This window comes from Scylla paramamosain, chromosome 2 (assembly GCF_035594125.1).
Source record: "Scylla paramamosain isolate STU-SP2022 chromosome 2, ASM3559412v1, whole genome shotgun sequence".
Lineage (NCBI taxonomy): Eukaryota > Metazoa > Arthropoda > Malacostraca > Decapoda > Portunidae > Scylla > Scylla paramamosain.
Window position 1 is genome coordinate 38,905,999 of NC_087152.1, and position 20,818 is coordinate 38,926,816.

The 20,818-nt window shown below is 44.9% G+C and overlaps 1 protein-coding gene across 1 annotated transcript; it reads right to left on the reverse strand.

Moving 5' to 3' along the window:
* Positions 1 to 9,339: 9,339 nt before the first annotated feature.
* LOC135114747 (cytokine-inducible SH2-containing protein-like) lies at positions 9,340 to 15,415 on the reverse strand. Its single transcript, XM_064030755.1, has 2 exons — positions 14,946 to 15,415; positions 9,340 to 10,757 (listed from the first exon to the last, which is right to left on the reverse strand). The coding sequence occupies exon 2, from the start codon at positions 10,752 to 10,754 to the stop codon at positions 9,687 to 9,689; it is 1,068 nt and encodes a 355-aa protein (XP_063886825.1). The 5' UTR covers positions 10,755 to 10,757; positions 14,946 to 15,415; the 3' UTR covers positions 9,340 to 9,686.
* Between the last annotated feature and the right edge of the window lie 5,403 nt (positions 15,416 to 20,818).

The following is a 20,818-nucleotide window of genomic DNA, read 5'->3' on the forward strand; positions in this document are numbered from 1 at the left end:
TTAAACAGTGCCCCTCTTACATAAAAAAATAAATAATCATAATCATAACCAGCGTTGTGAGTTTTCTCCAGTCTTGTGCATATGTTGTATATACTGTATATAAAGAAGGAAACTCCATTGACTGTTACTCCCCGCATCAGCATCCCAAGTCGTGGTCTTACACATGAACAAAGAGCGAATCTATTGTGGGAGTTGAAGGTTCGGTGTCTCACTCTTTCGTCACTTCATTGTCTGAGGGAGAGGTGAGTGCTGGCTTTCCCCCACGGAGTCAATTGGTGCGTGGGTAGTGGACTTGGTGCCTCTTTCTTCACACCATTGTCTGAAGGAAAGGTGACTGTTGGTTTTCCCCACTGGCTTCAGTCAGTGTGTCGGACTAGTGTGTACCATTCCACGCCACACGGTCACTTTCTTAAACATTTCTGAAACAACAAATCAAAGCTATATTCGTTCTTCCCGTGCACAATTAAGGGAACTTTTTTTTCCTGAATTTGTATTAACCTTTGGTCTATGTCCCTTGTGCCATAAAAAGCCAGGAACGCTTGCTTCAAAAAAAAATTTAGGAGCAACAGTGAAAATTCAAAACAAACAGCAGGAAAAAATAAAGCAACACTGGATATTGAAGGAGCAATCGCAATAATTAAAGAAGCAATGATTGATATCGTAAAAACAACTGTAAGAATTAAAGCAACAGTGAAAATTGAAGAATCGACAACAGTAAAAATTTAAGAAACTACAGTGAAAAATGAAGAAACAATAATGAAATATGAGAAGCTGCATAAATGAGGAAATTACACATTTTCTACGCATTTTATTCAGAAGTAAACAACACATATGGAAAATTCTTTTAACATTTACATGAAGTTATTTCACAGAACACTCACACCAACTAATTATATGAATGTTCAAAAAATATACTTTTGTTATTATTTTACTGGGCAATAAATCAATGGAAGGAAAGTTGCAGTATCCTTCAGAAAAAGAAAAAAAATGTTCCTTCCTCTTATAAAAAGGCAAATCCTGTGTAATTCACGATGTTATACGATTAATTAAAAGAAACACGCTTGCAAGCAATATCATTAAGTCTCCCTCGTTTCACAATAGGTCAATCCGCTTGTATAAACTAACAGTCCCACGTCCAGCCAGTTTGTGCCTGTGTACCTGATGAGGCTGTGAATTATAGCCATCAAAGAGAGATCAAGGGATGCCTCTGATCAAAACTAATTGCTTCCATAAAGAACGCATGTAACACTGATGACTGGTGGACGCCGTGATGCTTGATCCGCGCCAGCCAGCAAATGATAAGCTTATGGTCAACACGAAAGCCTGGTGTGTGAAAGACTCTCCGTGTTTTGACCAGCAAGACTCAATACCAAAACATGACGCTGCCTTGGGAGAGGTGTTCCCTGAAAGACGCTCCCCTGTGTTAACCAGCTAGGCTCATTACCACAACAGGACGCTGGCAGGGGAGAGAGAGGTGTTCCCTGAAAGACGCTCCCCTATGTTAACCAGCTAGGCTCATTACCACAACAGGACGCTGGCAGGGGAGAGAGAGAGGTGTTCCCTGAAAGACGCTCCCCTGTTTTGACCAGCAAGGCTCATCATATGTGTGTGTGTGTGTGTGTGTGTGTGTGTGTGTGTGTGTGTGTGTATAGATGGATGGATGGATAGATAGATTGATCAATAGATAGATCTTTATTTTCATCTCAGTCTTTTTGTTTAATTACATTTAGATTTAGATTTACAAATGGTCTTTCAAACTTCCAACTTCCAACTTCCATTTTTCTTGTTTATGTTTCCTCCAGTGATAATGTCAAAAGCATAAGAACACTTCATCGGGCATCCCTCAGATATGGGATTATATGAAGCAAGAAAACAAAGTGTTGTGTGTGTTCTTTACAGAAGCAATTACTCTTGATCAGAGGCGCCCTTTGATCTCTCTGTTATGATCCCAATTCGCCGCCTCATCAGGTACACCGGCACAGGCTGGCTGGAGCGCGGGGCTGTTTGCTCAGATAGGCGGATTGACCTTTTGTGAAACGAGGGAGCTTTTAATAATATTGCTTGCAGGCGTGTTTCTCTTAGTTCACCGTGAAGCCTCGTGAATTGCCTGCTAAAATCATAACATTATAATTGCGTGTGTATTTTCAAATTTATGTTTTAAGAAATAGTTTCATGTATTGTTAATGAAGTTTCTCACACACTCCGTTTACTAGCGAGAAAAAAAAATGTTTTCTTTCATTTTCACTGTTTATATTTCAACTGTTATTGTTGTTCCATGAATTTTCATCGAGCTTCATCAGTTCTGAGTGTTGTTCCTTTAATATTCCCTGTTGCTTATTTAATCCTCTCCGTTGTTTCTTTAATTTTTACTGTTGTTTCTTCAACCATCACTTTTGAGTCTTTACTTTTTACTGTTCTTTCAATAATCACTGTGAACTCAATTTTCGCTGTCGCTTCCTCAGTTTCCACATTAATTTTCATTGTTGCCGCGGGATCGTTTATGAAAGTGCTCATTTCTGGCGAGGGACAGTGTACACAACTCCCGCACGCTACCTGAGTCCCGCGGGGGGGAAGCCTGCACCCAATGCTGTCTCGTACAATTGTGATATGAACGCGCCTCCGGTGATGAAACACGGATCGAACCTCCAATTGCCTCACTATAGTACATTTGTTTATTTATCCTTCATTATTTTTATCACCCTTGTTCTCTCTCTCTCTCTCTCTCTCTCTCTCTCTCTCTCTCTCTCTCTCTCTCTCTCTCTCTCTCTCTCTCTCTCTCTCTTTTGAAATCTTACATGGCACTGAATATTTTTTTCCTTTATTTCTTCTCTCGTTTATTTTTGTGGATTTTTTATTTTTTTTCTTCTGTCGTAGTTTCCTTTCCATACTATAAAGAAAATGCTATAAAAACGTCATTTAACCATTCCTGAGTCCGAACTTTCACCTGCAATAATAATAATAATAATAATAATAATAATAATAATAATAATAATAATAATAATAATAATAATGATAATAGTAATAAAACCTTCAGTGACCTTCACCTAGCATTGCAAGAGTGCAGTTTGTTCTTACAAATGTCACGCTCCCTTTAAAAAGTGTCCAGCATTATGAAAAACGTCCACGCATTAATACAGCTGAGTAGGTTTCTTTATTCTTGTGTATAAAAATGGTTATTACCCTTGCAATCAGTAATGGACGCGTTTCAAGATAATGTTCCAGAAGATGGAGTCACGGAGAAAGAGAGAGAGAGAGAGAGAATCTCAAGCATTTCGACGACTTCCGTATCTCAACTTCTTTTATATATTATAGTGGAAATTACCAGCGTTTTCAGTTTTACTTTCATGAATGCAGTGATCTTTTAACAAGGGTCCTGCACCGTCAATAGGGCAACTCCCATGAGAACACGATAGACTGATCATTATGAAGCTTAAAATAACGTTAGGTAAATTCATGAATGAGGAGGAGGAGAGGAAATAGATAGGAATGTTTCATAGAGGGACTACCACGTGTAGGCCTGAAGGCTTCTTGCAGCTTCCTTTTTTTTTTTTTTTTATGTAGGAGAGACACCGGCCAAGGGCAACAAAAAATCTAATAAAAAAAATAAAAAATAAAAAAAAGCCCACTGAGATGCCGGTCCCGAATAGGATCCGAAGTGGTGGTAAAAAAATTGAAGGATAAGTGTCTTGAAACGTTACTGAACCATATTCTGAAACACTTCTATACTACGCCTCTTCCACTTTCCAAAGTGGGTTTTTAATGGTGTTTTTTTTATGGTTTTAATGACTAATTAACAGGATTTCTACATTATTAACGGGAGAAACACTTTTGATAACCTGGCTAATCATCTCTGTGGCCTTTGAAAATAGTCGCATTGAAAGAGCAAAGCGTTTCGGAATACAGGATATTACCTTACGTTCTTATGTTCGCATTTCTGTGGCCTTTGAGAATTTGTCCTTATGAAAGAACAAGGCATTTAGGAATTAGAGAGATTTATGGATAGGAATGATAGGTGGAAATAGGTAGGTATATTTCATATGGGGACTGCCACGTGTAGACCTCATAGCCTCTTGCAGCTTCCCTTATTTCTTATGTTCTTATGTTCTTATATCAAAAGCGAGTGTGGGGCTACATTAATAAAAAAAAAAAAAAGCTTCCTCACACAGCCATCGCCAGCACGGCTTTACGAACACAACAGCCACAACTTCCTCTCGCCATGGTAACACGTACTGCTAATAGTGGACCGCTGCTGCGCTAATAAATTCCAACTAAAGCAAAACTGGTGATGGAACCTTATGTCATGTAGTCATCGTGGTGGAAAAATGTGTTTCCTGATTATATGTATGTATGTATGTGTGTATGTGTGTATGTAGATAGGTAGTAGGCAGATAGGCAGGTAGATAGGTACTCTCTCTCTCTCTCTCTCTCTCTCTCTCTCTCTCTCTCTCTCTCTCTCTCTCTCTCTCTCTCTCTCTCTCTCTTTATGGTACAGTGCGAATTCATAAACAGCGGAGGATTGCAAGGTAAGTGATGTAAGAGGTAATTAGTACTTTCACTCTTTCGTCCCTTTTACTGATAAACTCTGAGAATTTGTGCCTGTTTTCACTTTTCTCCTTCCTATAACATGAGCGATTTCACGTGCGAAGGACCGACCATCTAAACTACATAGGCTCACGATTTGGACGTTTTTATGTTTTACTTTTTTTTTTGGGGGGGGAGTAAGAAATTAGATTGTTTTTTTCCGATTTCCTGTGTCCTTGGTCAGCCTCCTTCTCACAGATATGAAAAAATACGTAAATAAATAAAAAGGTAATACCACAGCACCTGGAAGGAAATACGGGATGCCACACCAGACTTATAACATTTTCTCTTGGTACGCAGCCACGAGGCAAAGGGAACATCACTAATAATTTTGTATATTGTTTTCCTTCAGCTGTTCAGGAAGTGCATCGCTCTCTGTTGTGTGCTGTGTCATTGGACGTACTTATGAGCTGCTTGTTTTTATGTTCATTTATTTTATTCTATTTATTTTTCTTATTTTTATTTTTTTTTTTTTTTCATTGCGGTAGTATGAGTTTCAGTGTAATTTCTCTCTCTCTCTCTCTCTCTCTCTCTCTCTCTCTCTCTCTCTCTCTCTCTCTCTCTCTCTCTCTCTCTCTCTCTCTCTCTCTCTCTCTCTGGCATAATTCTGCTGTTAGTTGCCCTCCACCTTTCCCTTCAGGTTGCCGGGACACAAGGGCGCCCGGCTATCTGTGGCTGCGCTGGGCAATGTGACAAGCCAAATCGTGAGTTGTGAGTGCGAGTCACGCGTAACAAGACGTCGAGGATGCCATTCCGTGCTCGACTTTACTGTTATTTCATTTTCCTCTTGCTTTACAGGGAAGGTTGTCGCAGTTTGGTAAGTCACAGCAGCAACGCAACACCAGCAGTAAATGGTGTGAGAAAAAAATGGTGTTTAATGCCTTTAATTTAATGTTGTTTCTTGATGAATCATCAAACAGCAATGCAACACCAGCAGTAAGTGGTGCGAGGGGAGGAAATGGTGTTTAGTGTCTTAATAACACTCGCTTTTCAGTTTAAACTAATAACTTACGATGCTGTCACTGTGGAAGGCATTCTGGTGGTGGTGAGGGAGGAATCCCTGGTTGCACATTCCATGGCTGGGCTGTTAATACTATTTAATTTCTTGAGTGACGTAAAAGACAGCCGAATTTGACGGAAGAAGAGGACTGGAAACCCTTGCCCTCTGTATTTACACTCATAAATGCATAAGAATATAAAGGAGTCTGCAAGAAGCCAGCAGGACCGTGAAGACCTGCCCTCTCAGTTGCTGTGTAGCGCACACTACGCCCAGCAACACAGCAAAGTTTCATCTACGCGGGTCCACTATCAGTAACAGTAACTGCAGATCTCATACTTTTTTTTTTTTTAAGATTTGTAAGTGTCAGCACACTTCCGTCCCACACCTCAAGCTGTTATCTGATAGAACAGCGTGGCGAAGCTATAAAGAACTTTTTTCATACGAGTATCATTTTATAGACTTTGAATATATGAAGTACTCAAGGTTTAATGTATTTATATTAATTGGTATTATTAAATAGCACATTTTCCTTCCATGGAAGAAATTTTTGTACGGCATTTCCCGACAGTCTCTGTCATCGTCTCGGAAACAGGCGAGTATGGTCTGGTGTTGCTGTTTCACTGGCGTCGCTGCTCCGTAGAGTTTTATCTCTCTTTGCGTCTCACTCACGCCACGGAGGTTTTTAGAAGATTCATCGAGATGATTGCTAGGAAAGTTTTACAGGATTTTTGTACAGGAAATGAAGCTTAATGTTCATTTTATAAACCAAACGATGAAATTTTTATGAAAACGATCGCCATTCATTTGTCACAATGTTACATTCCTTGTGTTTAATAGATTTGGTACATCATGAAAGTAAGTTAGGTAATTATGTTTTAAAATATTGTGACATGTATTTAATCGAGTACAACAGGAGTACTTTGTTTACCATGCTGAGGTAAATTCTTGTATTCAGTCCTGAAACGAAGTTATGATGACTTTTTAAAAGACCTATATAAACGTATTACTAATAAATTAAATCGTGCCTTTCTTACGTAGATTATTCCACGAGATCCGCATCATAATCATGTTCCGCGGCATCACCTTCACTATGGCACTAGAATATTTACTTAGAAGATCATTTATCTGCCTTGTTTGTTTCAAGTGATATCATGTTCACATTAGGAAACAGATCCACAGACCCCATGGGAGCGGATGTCGACGCGATGACTCAATTAGGACAGTCCCTACTCCCCCGGATGCTGAAAGGAAAAACCCGCGGGGTGTCGTGTATCTCAGCATAGTTTCCTCTTGAGACAGACTCATAATTCACTGGAAAGGGTGGGGCCTATGGTGATCGATGGCGAGGAGAGCGACCCATCAGGCAGTGGTCACGGCAGCGGTGATGGCACGGTGACCCTTGCTGCCGTGATCACTGTGATGTTGGAATATCCACCAAGATGTTCAGCGGGATCCTACATTTGTGGTTGCTTTTATTCTCTTCCCTGATGTCCCTATGTTGTCTCCTTCCTTAGATAGCCTCGAGCGCGTGCGTGCGTGCGTGCGTGTGTGTGTGTGTGTGTGTGTGTGGTGTGTGTGTGTGTGTGTGTTAAGAGATTTAAAGTCCATCCTCATGTGTTCGTTTGATCTTTTCCATGTGAGTATGTGTGGCCGAGAGAGAGAGAGAGAGAGAGAGAGAGAGAGGAAATTCTTGAACGTACTTGTATCTAGTTGCTCACCTCATCTCCTGATATTGATTTTTCTTTGCCTTTCCTGTGCTTACTCTCAAAGCCATCTCAGTATTCCGCTCTCCCCCAAGGACTCACCCAATAAACATGGCCGCAGGGGAATCAAAGAATTCATTACGTCAAAAATATATTTATTCACATTGGACGTGGTAACGCACGTAAGTACAAACCATGTGACACTTGTACCCATGTGAGGTCGTTCCTGCAGAGGACATGACAAGCCACAGACACCTTGCCCTAGTTCACAGGCAGGACACACAACAGAAGCGGAGTAATTAATCACGTGACGCACACAAGACGAGAATGATGGGACAATTTGGCGAATTAATCAGAGTTGTTGTACAGTTGTGGGTTGTTATGATGATGATGAGGATGATGATGAGGATGATGGTGATGGTGATGGCAATAATAATAATAATAATAATAATAATAATAATAATAATAATAATAATAATAATAATAATAATAATAATAATAATAATGATAATAATAATAATAATGATAATAATAGTAATGCATAATGACAATAATAATAATTAATAATAAAGAAAAAAAATATGGAAATACATTGCCTACATGATTTGTGAAAATGTATTAGCATGAATTAATCAAAAAGCCTTGGCCTAATTTTACTGCACATTTACACCAATTACTTGCATGACTTTACATAAATGACAAGTTACTTCATAATTCATCACTGAACCAACTATAGCGAACATGTCTTCCCTTTTCTTCAGAGTACAGCCGAGGTGAGTAGCAGCAGTCCTCTGTCACTCACACACACTCACTCACACACACACACACACACACACACACACACACACACACACACACACACACACACACACACACACACACACACACACACTAAAAACTAAGTGTGTGTCGGCGTAGGGCTCATGGGCCACTTCAAGGGCGTAGCGGGGAAGCCTCACGGTCGACGCGTCCCCCGAGCATTGCCACGGTGAGTGATGTCATCGGACGTAAGCGGCGTGACGTCACTTAGAATGGCGTGCGGCTCGAGGGATCATTGACTCGTTCTGGTGAGGCTTCTCCGATATATGCCACCACCTTATTGATTTTTACAAACTTGCCGGAGTGAAAAACTGGTGGAGCAACAAGTGGCGGCAGGTGAAGGCGCACCACGTCCATCTCCAGCGGCGTGGTAATGCCAGACACTGTGCCTTGAAGCGGCGGAGTCACCCCGAGACACTAGGATCACAGCCCAGTTATGTGACTGACTTTTTGCTATTCATCTTTCCTGCTTCACAATACTACATAATTATATTGGTCGAGAAATAGTCTACACTAATATGTCTGAGAAAAGATGAGGCTTCTTCGCCCCGCAGAGTTAAAGGTCAGCATGGAAGCTCTGTTGACCGTCACGTGACACGCCTGTACAGCTCTGATAAATACTGGTAAACACTGACACTACACGGCCTCCCCCGCCCACACCTGTTCGTGCCTCAAGCCAAACCGAAACCCGCTTTTCTCCAACAACAGCAGAGAATGTTTCATAAATAAATAAGCGTTAAATAAATAAGACGTCACCGTGACAGCAGATCAGCTCACCTCAGGTCAGAGCCACACAGCACCTGGTCCGAGGTGGAGCTTTGAAAGTGACCTTTGTCGGTAAACCACAGGTCTTGCTTGTTGACCTGACTGTCGGTGACCTGGAAATGACCCCCTGAGGTCCTGGTGTGCGATAAGACTTGAGGCAGTTGAGGTGCGAGGCGGTGCGGGAGTGTTCTGGTTTCATTGCACGCTCATGTACTCGCCGCGCACGAGGTACACGCAGTAGTGCTTCATCTGATTGAGGATTTGTTGCACCCGACAGAGCTGCAACCTGTAGCGTACTTGTGGGGGCCTCTGAACAGGGGTAGGGAGGCGAAGAGAGAAACTGAGATCATGAGACAATTACTGGAGAACGACTCCAATCAGTCTCCAGAGCGGGGCGAGATGGAGTGAGGCAGGAAGGGGCGGGGTGGGGCGGGGAGGCATGGGATGGGACGAGACGGGACGGAACGGGACAGGGAGGGCTGGGGCGGAGCGGGGCAGGGAGGGCTGGGGCGGAGCGGGGCGGGGAGTGGACACGTTATGAAAGGGAACGTAAAGTGTTGTTGGTCCTAGAGTAGCTACCATGTGTTGAGATAATCACAGATGCACTTTGAGACGTTTGGCACCCTCAGCAGCAGCTCGCAGTTAAGTTTGTGCGTTGGCCTCTACCGCTCTCTGAAGACGCCCTGGCCGGGCATAGCTCATCCCACATCCCAGTCGCTGGACGTGGAACTGTGACCGCGAGGTTGACAGCCAGGTGGTCGGGAGGAGATGCAGACATCTTCCAAAATAAGTCCACTGGGTGTGTGATGCTGCCCGGGTCAGACCGTGTGCGGGTAAGCCTTCAGGAAGCCACGCAGGGCTGGAGGCAGGTCACTGCTGCTGTTCTTGCCGCTGCCGTCACTGGAATTGATGACCAGACGGCACAGGTGTTGCAGGGATGAAGGTGAGCGTCGCAGCGGCCGCCTGATGTCGATGGGACTGAAGGTGTTTCCCTCGTGGTCCACCCACACCTGCGTGGATGCTACGTCCACGTAGTGCTGCACCAGCTCCACCACGCCCGTGAACTCAGGCGTGTGTCTTTGGCTGTGGCCGGTGCAGTCCAGCCTGAATCTGCCGCATGAATAGTGGATCCTGACGCTCGTGGGCCCGTTGGTGGTGTTCACGCTGAGGGAGTAGAGGCACTGCGGACTGGCAGAATCCCTCAGCAGAAAGGTGCCAACGGGTGTGTCCCGCAGAAGTGCCGCCGCTTGCCGCCACGAGAGGGAGCCATGGTACCACCCACTCTCCTCCAGCTTCCGTCTCGTTTCCGTCAGGATCTGGCTGTCATTGACGCTGTCTGGCTCAGGAGGCGTGAGAGTGACCTTCGGAGCAGCTTTAGTTGGCGGTACAGCAGCAGGAGTGCTTCCGACGAAGGGATTAACAGACGCGGCCAACTGCTGCTGTGAGTGGGTAGGACTCGGTAGCAACAGGCTGGCAGGGCACGCCTTGGCAGTTGGCAGGGCAGCCTGGCAGGGTATGAAGGGGTTGTGGCTTGCCATGTGGTTGATCTTGGTATCAGGAGAAGTGCTTCTTCCGCCATCCGTCAGCCCCTCCACCAAGCCGCCGCCTGAGGTATGGAGATTGTTGCGCGCCTCAGGGACGTTGCAGAGACGCAGAACAGAGCAGGAGTGAGGGCAGGACAGACAGCACAACACATGACAGGCGTCGTGGGGCACCGGCAAACACGGCCGTACTCCGGCAGCCCCGCCCATCTGGAACATCCGACCACACACGTAAGGCGGCTGCACCCCCGCCGGCGCGAGGTGGGCCGTAGGTAGGCAGTGAGCCGCCGGCAGGGCTGGGGTGGCGGCCATCCCGATGTGACAACCAGGACACACCAACATCATGACCTGCAAAAGAATATTTGTATCATTTCACATGCTAAGCTACTTCTCGTTAGATGTATAATTATTAATTTAGTCCCCCTCTTTACATACACTTTTGTCAATCTCTCTCTCTCTCTCTCTCTCTCTCTCTCTCTCTCTCTCTCTCTCTCTCTCTCTCTCTCTCTCTCTCTCTCTCTCATTAACTTTCCGTTCCACGAAGCTATCCTTCCCCCGAAGACTGGAAGTCGTCAATACTCGCCATGCTGGGAATCATTCCGGACAACCTCCCAACCCTTTGTTAGATCTATCTAACCTAGAGGGACTGAGGCGTCATGGCTCCGTGCTGGTGACGACACTTACTACAGCGCGTAAGCTGACGTAAGCTGATTGTTCTTCCTCAAATTGTTCGCTTTCCCACGAGTGTGTGTGTGTGTGTGTGTTACTCCAGACAGCCAATGTGAGGCCATGAGCAGCAGCAAAGAAGCCGAAAAATGCTTCCAAACATAATACGCGTGCGCATTGGTGTGTGGTGTACAAAGGACGAGGCTGGAGTGGCAAGGGGCTGAGTGACTCGAAACAGGGTGACGCGTCTACCACCAGCTGGTCATGGACGTTATGAGAGGCGTGCATGGGCACAAAGACGCTTGTAACTTGTGGTGTGGCTTGTATTTTGTGACTGCGGTTTATATATATACGAACTGATGAAATTTCTGCTAGCAAAGGTAACAAGGCGGAGGTGGTAGGGGTGACATGAACCAAGTCGACTCCGAACCCCCAGCAAGAGTAGTAAATCAGGCGGGCGCGTCGCGGGCAAGCATAGACATGTGGGCGGCAGGGGATGTAATGATTGCTATATTTGGTTGCGGCGACGGCGATGTCTTGGTCGTGTATAGCGAGGGGCGCCCCGCCACGGGACCTGAGGTTTGGCAGGAATTCATAGCAGACTGCGTCATACTGATGCACTCCAAGTGTGTGTGTGTGTGTGTGACGTGAGAAATGAGGCAGTATTAGGGATTCCCACAGCTCAGCCTAGATGACGTGGGAGTGACACACCATTTACCAACAAAGTCCCCAGCCCGGGCGGGACACACGTCGGGAGCGCCCATCCTGCACTGGGGGATACCGAGATGAGTGTCTGATACTCTGCCAAGCAGCAATTACTGTAAAAGAATCTGACATATGCCAATGGAATGATACAGTGTGTGTGTGCGTGCATGTTTTAAGGTTGAGTGATGGATAGTAATGGTGTGTCTGGAAGGCCAGAGAAAGTTCGTTTCACGAGTAACAGTTCCTTCTCTCAATATAGCGTTCCCCTCACACCTCGACCTCTTATGGTTTACTAAGAATTGCTCTTAGAAAGTTTCTTCTTGGTAAAGCCCTAACGTCGTACTGCACACATCGATACCATTCTTCCGAGTCGCGCCCAACTCTAGTGTTTATTGCTGATATCGACTCAAAGACTAACTAGAAGTTAGTTCATATGAAATATATAGCGAAGCAATCAGGGAGGGTACATTTTGTTGGACATATTAAGCACTGCATCGTGTGTCCGCCACCGTCACTCAGGCAGCATCGCATTCCGTGAATCAGCTGACGGGGATGCCAGACACCGCTGGTTGCCAAGGTTGCTGCTGCAAGTCAAGCTTTCACTGAGGTTTAATTCGCACGATAAAATTGTTTGTATTCGTATAATCATCGTAGTTTTATTCAAAGGGAACATGATTGCTGCATCGGAAGCAGTGACTCGCCCGAGCAGTAGCCTGGCGAGCGTCTGTCTGCTGCTCACACATCACACGGAAGAAAAATAGCCGTGTCGAGTGCGAGTATTTGTTCTAAATGCAATCCCAATCATACATGTATTAAGTGGCCGTGTCTGATAAGGGAAGTAACTTGAATACATAAAAGAAGGCTGACATATTAAATTCCCGGTACTTATTATTGCTATTCCGGGGAAGCTTCAAGGAAAATGACACATCCACACGTAGCCATTATTCCACCCTGAGAATTTTCAAGCTGCCAGAATTTCCCTTGACGTGGGTGTTAGTGTGGGCAGGTGTGAGTGTGGGGGAAGAGAGAGAGAGAGAGAGAGAGAGAGAGAGAGAGAGAGAGAGAGAGAGAGAGAGAGAGAGAGAGAGAGAGAGAGAGAGAGAGTAGGTTTGTTTCGTCTTGTCGTAGTTGCATCCTCCACCTCAAAACGAAACATGCGTGTTGGTGAGGTTAGCCGGCAAGTTATATTTAGCGACTACTCCTGTCTTCCCTCCCTCCCTCCCTCCCCTCCCTCCCACCATGTGTCCCCGTCTCCCTTCACCATCTGTTACTTGGCTCCGTGGTTCCTGGAAGTAACAACAACAATTATTAACCCTGAACTAATGACACCCCGCTCCACACACACCCTTGAAATGCATGTGTATACCTGTACATGTTAATAGCTCTCTCTCTCTCTCTCTCTCTCTCTCTCTCTCTCTCTCTCTCTCTCTCTCTCTCTCTCTCTCTCTCTCTCTCTCTCTCTCTCTCCCCTTCTTATGTACACATACACACACATCCCAAGACAAAGCCAATCGGACATTCAAAAGGCGGTGGTGGTTCCTAGAATTTAGGCGGGAACAGGTCGGTTACGCCACGAATATTTGCTTTACTAGCAAACGGAGCGTCGCCATAGCAACGCATCGCTAGCAACACCCTCGCTTTTCGTTACTTCTTCACGTGCGAGACATGTTATGCTAATCAGTTCGACCCTCACCTGCCTTAGATAAAACAAATAAAGATACTGATATGGATTTTATAAGGTCGCCTATTCAATAACACCCTCGGATCGCTGAGTATAAGGGGGGCTTTATTCATCACAGACTTGGTGAGTCGAGGCGAGACGCGTGTGCGCTTCCTCGCATACACCAATAGTCATGTTACGTCGAGCAGCAATTCTTGAAACCAAGCATATTTACTAGTTTAGTCACACCGTCTCGGACACCAACGGTACAATTCTTTATGGAAAATGCACGAAACTCAGTGACATGCGTATGACACTCTGGGCGCACCGATTCCATGAATGAGATTACACAAAAAATACGCCGTGAGTTGCCACACGCTTCCTGGGACCGGGGAGTGTTTGTTAGCGATAGACTCAAACATTGATGCACTTCCCGGAGTAATACAAATGGATATATTACCTCCGGGGGATGCCGGAATGTTATGGCGGTACGCCCTCATGCATGAGACCGTGTTTGTCCCGTGTCTGGGTGACCGTGGGGTTGACGGCACCACTCGGGAGCATTTGATGTGGTTGTGACGTGATTCTCCAGGTGATCTGTCAAAACTTGATTACCTCACAAAACGATCGTGCTGATAAAATAAATAAATAAATAAAAAAATAAGACAAAATAAAATAAAAAAAAGTAGAACATAACTCCCGACATTATAAATTCCAAGTATCTAGTAAGTTTTTTTTTTTTTTTTTTTTCTGCGCAACCTACAACTTCATAAGCACAAAATCTGCTTTCCTCTTTCTTCAATAATCATCGTATTAGCCCGTGATACTCTGACTCTCACTCATTCCCTCACTTCCTTTCTCCGCCTCTCCTTTCACCCTCCCTCTTCCGCCTCTCCACTAACATCGCCGCTTTTGTTTCTCGGAAGGGCTCCTCCCCTTCGCTTCTTTGTCTTTCACCGTCTAGAAAGCCGTTGGTAATCAGACGATGCTCCAGGGTTTATATATTACGCACAAAGTTAATTTATTCAAGTGATGCTATTACTTTTCTGTTGACAATAAAAATAAAGAAGAAAAATGTTAGCATCCACAATCTCTTCTCGGAGCAGCAGACTGAGACGATGCCCGAGGCGAGGCGAGGCGAGGAGCAGGAAGGAGGGGCGACAGGTGAGATGCAATCATTGGCCGGGGCTCCTGGGGTAGTTGCCCTCAGACCCAAACCAAGTGTAGCAAATATCATCCGACATAGATAACTTTAAAAACTGGGGATGATTTTCTGCTGCATGAACCTCTGGCCTCGGGAGTGTGATGTGTTTCAGCGATGACCACATGCAAGATCGTGTAAATATTTTCTAAACTGACACACACACACACACACACACACACACACACACACACACACACACACACACACACACACACACACATCACAAACTGTCATGATAAATAGATGACATTTTCTCTAGGACATATACTTCAAGCGCATCAGTATCTGCCTTGATACTGACCTTATTATTTCGGTACACGACACCACTGAAGACGGGAACACACACGGCTTGGTACTTTCCACGTGTCTCACTCGTCAGTGTCACTTTGGCACTTTATTGTCCACAATCCACCTTCACAGTTATTCCAAATAGTGAAGGAAGGAAGCACTTGCTTAAGAAAGGTGTGGTATTATCTTTCTAGGCTTATACCTCTTTGTATCCACCACTGGTCTTTCAAAGTGTCTCACTCCACAAACTCGCTTTTATCCTCCCGACTTCTGGATCCGGATTCATTCAAGTGACACAGTATAGACAAGCAATCCATCACTGGCAAGTAGTGGTGAATGGAAAGACAAGTCCCCGGTGGCTGGTGTGGGAGCGGGCGTGGAGCGTAACCGTGGCACTCTCCTCCGCTGCGTGGAGGTAACTGAGAGCTCCCCGCCATAGACGAGCGAGGGAGACCGGGCGCGGACACCTCTCTCTGCCACAACTCCCGGACTAACTAAATTCTTGGTATCTCGTCTCACCAACGCGTCCCCACCACCGTACAGGGAGCTTCAGTTAGCTTCGCTCACTCCCGTGAAGTCTGTTCGCTTCCAAGGTGCCACAGAGATAAATAAGTGTTTTCTGACTATTAGTAATGCCAGCTCTTGGCGTCCTCAGCCGTGATAGACATGTATCATGGTCGTAAATGAAGAAGTGTTGAGATAAGCTTATTTTCTCCTCATTCTCTCCATTCAGGTACATGTAATATCATTTCAGGATGAGACAAGTGACCCCATGTTTCGCTATGTCTTTCCCGCCCTCCCAGCACGGCCCTGAGGAGGGCCCCCGCCTCTCTCCCCGCTGCGGCTGGCGAGACCAGTTTCCCATAGCTGGACACTTTTCACCCAGAGTTTGAAGCGCTCAGGTGGCTTTCTCACTACTCAACGCTGCCATATCCTGCTTCTCCTCCACAGGGAACAGATTCAGTACGCGCCACACTACCGCAACTACCACCACCACTACTGTTATTGGTCTGCTGACACCACCGCCGTCATTATTGTAGAATTACTACTTACGTCACCATTAATACGTCGCTATCCCCCACCACCATCATTCCTATGGTGCTTATCACCATTACTTGCACATACAACATTACTACTACTACCATTGCCACTACCGGGAATATTACTAAATTACTATCACTGTCTACTGTACCACTGTTCTGTAATCACCAATGCCATCATCACCAAAGCCTTTGCTTCACCATTACCACATCATCATCACTGTTATTGCCAGCATCTCACCACGCCACGACAAACACCAGTCATCTCAATATCACTCCTTTCACCATAGTCAACATTGCCATTGTCAACACCAATAATGATTCCCCTCCTCCTCTCCCTCCTCCTCTTCCTCCTCCTCCTCCTCATCATCATCATCATCATCATCATCATCATCGTCATCATCATCATCATCATCATCATTATTATCATTGTCATCATCATCATCGTCCTCCTTTTCATCTTTCCCCATCACTAACTACCGACCCAGTACGTACTAACACAACGCACTACTTCATCATCACCATCACTACCATCACCATCATCAGCAACACCACCACTACCACCATCACCAGCAACACCACCACCACCATCATCATCATCATCATCATCATCATTATCATCATCTTCATCATCACCATCATCATCATCATCATCACACGCCGGTTTGGTCTGGTTTGGGAGGCGTGCGTACGTGCAAGCAAGCTGAGAGAAGGCAGAGGAAGAGGGAGGAATGTGAAGACCGTCTTTTGTGTGTGTGTGTGTGTGTGTGTGTGTGTAAGGTTTTCGGGGAACCCCTTATCCGTTCAAGACGCTAGATGCCCGTCTGATGAGTTCCCAGGAACACCATTCGTTCGTAGGTCATAATGTTAGTGGCGCGTTCTCGGAAGATTAGAGCGGAGCAGACGACGACCCACGGCTTCATAAGATGGAAGGAGGGATTATGGGGCCCTTCTCCCCTACCTCGGATGAGACCAAAGACACGGGGAAGGGATGGAGGAAAAGTGAGGCGTGTTCGGTTGCCGGTCCTCGCTAGTAATGGCAGAGGCAGCTTTAGTACCCGTAATGATAACAGTGGTGGTAGTAAAAGGAGGAACAGAGACAGGAGGGAAAGGATGGGGGATGGTAGTAGTTATAGTGATAGTTGTAGTGATAGTGATAGTAACGGACGCGAGGTAGGGAAGAGGATAGTGATAGTAAAGGATAGTTTCAGTGGTGTTAATGATAAAAGTGGCAGTGGTATAAATAAGTGGTAATAAAGACATGAGGAAAGGGATGGGATATTACTGATAGTAGTTGTGATAGTAAAAGTAGTAACGGACAAGAGGTAAGGATGAGACTGATAACAGTAAGGTTAGTTTTGGTTACTAACGTAGTAGTGGTGGTTGCACAAGGAGTGACAAGAGACAGGAGAGAAGGACGAGAATAGTTATGGTAGTAATGATAGTAGATGAGGTAGTGATAGAAGTAATGGTTGCTGCTGGTGCTGATGGTGGTGGAATGAAGAAAGCGACGAAGGACGAGCAGGAGGTACGAGAACGAATGGCGGAAAAGGATTGAAATGGAGTTGTGAGAAGAGGAGGAGGAAAAAGATGGATATGTATGATTAAAGCAAGTAATATCTGGAAATTCCCGCAACTGGATTATTCATGTATATAATATGAGTAAAAGCTGTCATAACTGACGTTCATTAGGAGTCATCAACTAGACACAAGGAAAGGTGACGCTCAGGACTCGCGGAGTTTCATGAAAAAGACGTCAGAGGAATCAGCGCCATCCGCCACGTGTAAGCTACCACATGTATTTACAGTATTGCCTCATTATCAGTATGTAGAATTTTCAGTCCTACTTTTCCTCATCGAACTTTATCTTGTTGCGCCAGCTTACTGAGACTGAGACATGGACTGGAAGGACGTGACAACGCTGATGCTGATAATGATGCTGATACAGAAGTAAAGGAATGATAATGATAAGAGTTACTGTAGACTGCTTATAATGGGTAATATCTACAAGAACAATTGTGCTCATTATGATGACGATAAAGCATAAATGATAATAACGATGCTAATAATGATAATGATAAGAGTGACTGCAGGCTGATCATAATTCCTAATATATGGGATGGCAGTGATGCTGATTACGATGGTGATAAAGAGATGATGATAATAATAATACTAAGATAATAATAATAAGAATATCTTTACGTTGGTTTGCTAGTTTATAGGAGGCCATTGATGTTGATAAGATGATGATACAGGAATACTAATGATAACGAGATATTAAGAACGGTGATAATGATAACAGTGTTTGTAGGCTGCCTTGTAATGACCAATATATGCTGTGTAAATCAATACATGTCCGGAAACAGGGTTAATATAGCACACAGGAAGCAGCGGACGTTCCCAGCCCCACACCAGCACCACCCGGCGCAGCGTCGCACTCCGGCAACTACCATCAGTCAACACTTGATTCTCCGGACTCTTGAATAGGTTTTCTCTGAATAAAGGATTTCCGTCTCAGCCAGATTTCCCGGAGTGAGTTTTTTTTTTATTATTATTTTTTTATTAATATGTAAATTTACTAAGTAGTGGAAAAAAAAACACGGCTAGGTTCTCTACAGGCAGCTGATCGGAGAAAACTTTAGATGTTCTTTTTTTCTGTTTAATTGCCACGGAGGGGTTTAATTATGCTCGATGGTAATTAGTATTTAGTTTTCTCAAGATCGTGAGTGAGATGGGGAAAGTCCAAGGGAAGTTGTTGTCAGTGCTACGAGTATAATATACTTCAACGCTTGGTTCACTTGGTGTGTTTCTGCTAGAACCATAAAGTTGAGTAAGAAGAAAAAGTAGATAGATGGCGCACTTGGAAATGCTTGGCAGCGCTGGCACGTAGCACGTAGGTGGGAGAGTCGGAGGCCAGTGTTTGTACAGTAGGTAAGTAGGCAAGTACTGGTGGTGCAAGCCATCCATCCGTACGACACTTTTTCCCCCCAAAGGCAGGTGGAGGAGCCTCTGTCAAACATGACGATTACGGCGTTGTGCAATATGCCAGCATGGGAAGCTCTTTACATATCCTGTAGCTGGAGAAATATTTTTATGGCCTTCACTTCTTTGTCTATCTTTTCTCAGAACATTAGCCTTCTCTTGTTACATGTTTCAATAGAATGAAATAGTTTCCCTGAATAATATTTGTTTTGGTGTATTGAAGAGTTAATTTCATGAAGGAATAACAAAGAAAGAAAGCATAATACACGTGTCACGTACATACATACGTGTACATACAGGCCTGTAGGTGCCTTAGTAGTTAAAGGAGGGGTGGTACAGCCCTCATGGGTAGACGTGAGTGGGGTGGTGCAGCCCTCATGGATGGGCGTGAGTGGGGTGGTGCAGCCCTCATGGGTAGGCGTGAGTGGGGTGGTGCAGCCCTCATGGATAGGCGTGAGTGGGGTGGTGCAGCCCTCATGGATAGGCGTGAGTGGGGTGGTGCAGCCCTCATGGATAGGCGTGAGTGGGGTGGTGCAGCCCTCATGGGTAGGCGTGAGTGGGGTGGTGCAGCCCTCATGGATAGGCGTGAGTGGGGTGGTGCAGCCCTCATGGGTAGGCGTGAGTGGGGTGGTGCAGCCCTCATGGTCAGGTTAGGGCTGGGTGGTGCAACCCTCATGGTGAGGTTAGGGCTGGGTGGTGCAGCCCTCATGGTCTGGTTAGGACAGGGTGGTGTAGCCCTCATGGTCAGGTTAGGGCGTGTTAGTGCAGTCCTCATGGTCAAGTTAGGACAGAGTGGTGGAGCCCTCATGGTTAGTTAGGTTAGGGCTGGGTGGTGCAGCCCTCATGGTCAGGTTAGGGCTGGGTGGTGCAGCCCTCATGGTCAGGTTAGGGCTGGGTGGTGCAGCCCTCAGGGTCAGGTTAGGACTGGGTGGTGTAGCCCTCATGGTCAGGTTAGGGCGGGGTGGTGCTGCCTTCATGGTCAGGTTTGGGCGGGGTGGTGCAGCCTTCGTGGTTGGGCGTGGGTGAGATGCTAGTCTCGTCATAGTGTGATAGCGGTCAGGTGAAATGCGTCACTCCAAACAAGAAAATTGGCATCAGTTATTGATAATAATGATTTTAAACAAACACTATGGCGCTGTTTCAATTCCCGCGTGCGTGCACTTAGAAAAAAAAAATTATGTATATATATATATATATATATATATATATATATATATATATATATATATATATATATATATATATATATATATATATATATATATATATATATATATATATATATATATATATATATTTATTTATTTATTTATTTATTTATTTATTTATTTATTCGCATGATATGTAAATTTCTCGGGAATCTGGATTATGAGTGATAAAGTTATCAGGCCATTAATACCGAGAATCAAACTAATGATAAGAGATCGAATCTTATCAATTTTGGCTGCGCTTGCATCATTATATAATTATTTTTTTCACATATTACATGCTGAAATAGAGACAGATCACGCACTGCTTAACAAGAATTGATAGGTGGAGCGGTAGGAGAAATTGTGCTCCAACCTGACTTCTGTCCACCTCTCAAAGCGAAGAGTGGAGTAGATGAGTGGATGAGAAGACCAGCCTTGGCAATGCAAAAAACAGCTGTGTCTGAGAGAGAGAGAGAGAGAGAGAGGGGGGGGGATGGGAGGGGGGCAGAGAGACAGACAGAGAAGGCCAGAAGGAAGGGGTAGGAAAAGAGATGGGGTAGAGATGATAGAGAGTACACGAGAAGAATACATTAGAAGCAATGATACAAGGCCTGGTGCTCTTTATTAAGGGTATCTGTAGAGAGAGAGAGAGCGAGAGAGAGAATCTTAATTTT

Bases quoted from the DNA above. Each gene is read 5' to 3' on its own strand.
- LOC135114747 (XM_064030755.1), bottom strand. From the start codon at position 10,754: ATGATGTTGGTGTGTCCTGGTTGTCACATCGGGATGGCCGCCACCCCA.